The sequence below is a fragment of the Pinus tabuliformis genome, chromosome 1_2, assembly GCF_031772625.1.
Source record: "Pinus tabuliformis cultivar Carrire ecotype Pingquan chromosome 1_2, CPIR1, whole genome shotgun sequence".
In the NCBI taxonomy this organism is placed as follows: Eukaryota; Viridiplantae; Streptophyta; class Pinopsida; order Pinales; family Pinaceae; genus Pinus; species Pinus tabuliformis.
Genome location: NC_142298.1, coordinates 555,716,018 through 555,721,234, shown reverse-complemented (window position 1 = coordinate 555,721,234; position 5,217 = coordinate 555,716,018). Strand labels below are relative to the sequence as shown.

Genomic DNA, 5,217 nt, shown 5'->3' with positions numbered 1-5,217 from the left:
CCATATATGCAATGTTCACAAATTTCAAGATTATAGGAATTCAAATTTGGATCTAGATTCTTACCAGCAAGAATTTTAGGGCCCTTTTCACCCATGTGACCTAAACACTTTTGCCACAAATCTAATAAGGTTTCTTCTTTGCAAAAATAACTACATCTAATTTTTCTATTATTTCTCTTAAGTATACAATGTTTTGTCTTGGATCCTCTAGCCACGAGCAATGCCCATTTATTAATTTTCCACCCATTTTTTCCAAAACTTGCGGAGTGGCCTTCATCATCCAATCATCTTGTAGAGATCAGATTCATGGACATCTTTGGAATGTGCCTAAAATATTTCAATAAGATACCTTGACCATACTTTATCTGGATCTCGACATCTCCCTCTCTTACAATGTTGCAAAAATGATTGTTTCCTAGATGCACTTTACCATAATCACTACGATTATATGCAACACAATTACTTTTGCTCTGGGCTACATCATGAAATGCCTCTCGGTCAAAGAAGAATCTAATCAATGAAATAAAACCTCACCATATGAAACTATAACATTGATCTTACCTTTCATTTATGCTCACTGATTTTTGATTTGTGCTAATCAGTTTTTGATCCTTTAGTTCTCACCACTCTCTTTTCATGTGTCCAGGTCTTCTATAGTGATAACAAGTGAACTTACCCCTTTTCGATTTTGATATGCGTTTTGACCTTACATCGTTGATGGTTTCAATCAATTTTCCTACCGGAATTAACTCTTTAGCTAGAATTAAAGCTTCTTCTCCTTGATTTTTTGTAATTGATTTATGTTGTAGCTTCTCATTCATCAGGCTACTACTAACAGAATTGAGACAATATGGAATCTCAGGAAGGATTACTCGATTGCCCATATTGATAGGGGAAAAAACACAGTTGTGGATGCTCTATCGAAGAAAGGTCTCTATTCTCATCATGGTGTATGGTAGATGTGCATCACAGTGAACAAAAAATCCTTCCAGGTTCAGGGATTCCACATGCCGGGTACTTAACTCACATTTTTCATAGTCATCAACCTGGTATGTATCTGAAACCTTCAATTTTGGAAGACTTTAGTTTATAATCTACATCCTGCTTTCTGTCTAATTAATGCCTCAAAAGTTGCCTATATTATGCTGAACATGATGACCAATCTGTTGTTAGCAATTATGATCAACCCATATATATTGGCTTGAATTCCTTAATTCAGCTATAACATGTATCCTCCATCTTTCTTATCATGTACAAATTCTCCTCTATATATTTTTATAATAAAAATATTGCTTTTTTTCGTGCTGAAAATAAATAAATAAATAAATAAAAATAAAAATTTCAAGGTTTCTGCGCCAAAGTATTCATAATTACAACCAGAAGCTACAATCAAATTCTAATAACTGTCCAACATGAAACACATTGTTGAAATAACTATAATCTCATCATTTTCCATAAGTTAAGTTCTCTACTATTGAAACAACTTTTTTTTCATTTAAAAAATCTTTATTAGATATTATGTTTATCTCACATAAATCATGTAACCTTTGCCATATGTTTTTTCTTTTTCCATTTCTGCTATCATGTGAAAGAAACATTATTTGCGAGAGACTATAGCAATGACCTTTTTATAATTCTTTTATTTGTTTGAATCTTCATTTATCAGTAACTTAAATTTCTTTGCTTCGCCTGAAACTTAAATTTCTTTGCTGCTATGCAATTGAGATATTCTCATCATTTCTATATGGCAAAATTAACCCCGTTTACATCTCCTTGCTTGCTAAAACCCAACTCAAACTAACAATTACCTGTCGGTGCTCAATTACACCTAATCACACAAAAAATCCGACAAGTTGGCCGTCTGATACGAGCTGTTTGGTAACAAATCTGGAGATAGCCCACTTCTCTTGTAAGCTGAAACTTATGACTGTCTCTGTAGCTAGTCTCCCAGTTTCCCAGCCTCACGAACTCGAGCTAATGCAAGGGCGTTTGAATGAGGTCGACTAGTATACTCCCAGCAACATTAGCACAATTTCCAGCCCTAAATCTGTCATTAGCACAATTTCCAGCCTAAATCTGTCCTGCAATAAATGCATATTTAAGAATCACCTTAACGTTTGGCAGGGTAGTTGGTGAATGGCAATCAATATTTTATTGGTTATAGGTTCATTAATGCGGTCTCACAGTATACTGTTAAATTATGTACTTGTTTAAATTTAATAGCGGGTATATATAGCCCAATCATATTAATGGACATATAAATTGAGAAATATGTATATTGGTTGTTTATTTAGATCTAATGATGGGTATATATAGCCCCACTGTATTAATGAGTCTATAAACTAGAAATTGTTGAATATATCTAATTAGTAAGTCAATGATTTTTTTATTTTCTTTTCATCTTGTTAATTGAGTATTAAACTAGTAAAGGCAGTAATCCAATCATTCACTTATTACATGGTTATTAATATTTAGAGAGTCAGAGTACTCCCACATTACATTACAGTTTCAAAAAAATAAATGATAAAGATTCTGGACCCTGTGAGCAGTAGCTAGAAGTGGCCCTATTCTGGGAATAGAATTTGTGGAGATGATTTGCTTGTCAAATACATAAAAAAAATTTCTCCACCTGTCAATAATTGAAATGGGCATTAAAGTTGCAATCACTGTCAAACTTGACAGGTGCTTTAGATTTGAAATTTCTACCCTGTTCCTTGCCCAAAAAGCTAAAACCAGTGTCCAGTACTTTTTTTCTCCTCCTGTCAATAATTGAAATGGGCATTAAAGTTGCCATCACTGTCAAGTTTGACAGGTGCTTTAGATTTGAAATTTCTATCCTGTTCCTTGCCAAAAAAAAGCTAAAACCAGTGTCCTGTACATTTAAGCCTATAGGCTGTGTTGAGGTATTTAGAACCAAAAATCCCACACCAGCCCAGTTTTCATGAATGAAAGCAACAGCAACAGCTTATAGAGAGTGAAAGCTTAGTCTCAGAATGCTATAGTGTAACAGAGCAACAGAGGAGCATGAAAGAAAAAATAAAACAATGGAGGTAGCCAAAACAGATTTCAATTCTTCTTTCAGCTGCACGCTGACATCAAAATTTACATATCTAAGAGCCCAAAAATACCTACAATTCCGGAGGGGACTTTGGCTAAAAATGTCTGAGCATTTACCGAATTACAAAATATCATAGCTACTACCTTAACTGTGCTGGGTGGTAACGGAGAATTCGAACTGCTTTTCTCTGTTACTAGTTGGATCGAAGAATTTGTTTGTCGATTGAAGATTTGCTATTGTGGATCTGCAGCATTGCGGCTTTGCACTGCTGTTGTCTGTGCGAGGAATGCTACCGATGGAAAGGATTCGATTTACATTAGGCAACAAGAAATCTGATTGATCATATTATTAACAAGAAATCTGATTGATCAGTCTGATTGATTCGGTTTCAGACTGTCTATAAATCGGAAAAATGTGCACCAAAATTACAATTTCCAAAAGTGTTCATGCCAATATGATAAAGTTTTTCCAAGTTTTTAGTTTTTCTGGGAGATTTTGTAATATAATTTTGAATGAAATTGTGAATTTTCATGCTTGAATCTTGTGCATTCAATTTTTTGAAAAATTCATAGATTATATAATTCACCTAATTCAAATTTAAAATTGTGATAATTTTTTATAATATTTTAATAGAATTAATTAAAAGTATATAATTTAAATTTAAAATTTTATAATATTTTAATATTTTAATAAGAATAACTGAAAATATATAATTCAAATTTAAATATTTTATAATATTTTGACAAAATTAACCAAAAATATATTAAAAAAAACAAATGTATCAAATACTTAAAAATGTTATATTATTGAATTAAAATTAACAACAAACCCCTGCAAAACACTTAAGCTTGAGAGTGTGTTGAATCGAGTGACATAGAATCTGGAATCATATAAATCCTTACAAATTTAGATTTTATTTATTTTGATGATAGCCGCCGCTATACTGAGTCAGCTGTCAAATGTGGCTCACCCTCCAATCAGATTCTTACGGATTTTTTCCACTTCTTCGCTTCTAATTTGAAAAGCCTTCTCCAGTACAGCAGGAGGGATTTCTGGGTTCGACCCAAAAGCAGCGAGCGGCACGATCTGAGCTCCGGGGCTTTGACTGTTGAGCCCCGAAATGGTGAGAGCGGTGGATTTTCCCACATTGAAGAGAAAGTGCAGTTGAGCCCTGGGGAACACAAACACATCCCCGGCCTCCAAAGTCTGAGTGAAGAGCTTGTTGGATGTGTCCACAAACCCCACCAGCAACTTTCCTTTAACGACGAACGCAATCTCGGAGGCTCTTGGATGGATGTGAGGAGGAACCAGCCCTCTTCTGGCGAAGTCAGTGCGAGCTATGGCCACTCCCTGCGTGTTGAATCCCGGCAGGTTTTTGGTGCTGGTGAGCGTGACGTTGAAGCCGAAGGGGTTGGCGCTCGTATTCCCCGGCACGCCCAGAGCCGATGTCTTGAAGTGGGACGCCGTCACCGTGGTTGGATTCAGGCAGGGGAAGCCGTTGAGGAAAAACTTAGAGTTCGTGTCCGCAACGCAGAAATCTTGCAGAGGATCCGGATCTGCGCATTCCACTTGCGTAATTGTAAGCGCAAAGAGTAAAATCAATGGAAGAGCCTTCATACAGATAACTGAAGATATTTGCATCGCCATGGATAGAGCAATCCACAGACTTTCAATATGCAGAGGGACTTGTCAACTGGTAAAACCAATAGGTGTTTGGTTATAAATTGGAACTCTAAGGAGGGGTGTGACAGGGTAGAGGTAGTTGAACGAAAGAAGTGGAGTAAAGAGGCAACCAGCAAGTGACTTTATGGTTACAGCTGGTGGCCTGCGTGGATGTTTTTGAATGGTGCGATCAATAAATATGGACAACGTCACGTCGACGACAGTCGACCGCTCGTTTTATTCACCTTTAATCTTTCCAACTGTAAAGGATTTGTAGGTGCAATGCTCAATATTAATTTTGTAAAGGTTTTGTAGGTGCAACGGTCAGTATTAATTTTTTGCAGTACGAAAAAAGCTAGATGTATATCATCCGGTGGATAGTGATAACATATAGTTGCAGCGTGAATTGGGAACGAAGCCAATGGAGTGAGATACAATATCAATGCCATAAAGTCAAAACCTTATCAAAATATGCAAGAAAATATGGAGACAGAGAA

The 5,217-nt window shown here is 35.9% G+C and overlaps 1 protein-coding gene across 1 annotated transcript; it reads right to left on the bottom strand.

Moving 5' to 3' along the window:
* Window positions 1–3,837: 3,837 nt before the first annotated feature.
* On the bottom strand, window positions 3,838–4,822 carry LOC149206808 (germin-like protein subfamily 1 member 1). The gene has a single exon (XM_089393802.1). It carries the CDS (start codon window positions 4,703–4,705, stop codon window positions 4,025–4,027), a length of 681 nt encoding a protein of 226 aa, XP_089249928.1. The 5' UTR covers window positions 4,706–4,822; the 3' UTR covers window positions 3,838–4,024.
* Between the last annotated feature and the right edge of the window lie 395 nt (window positions 4,823–5,217).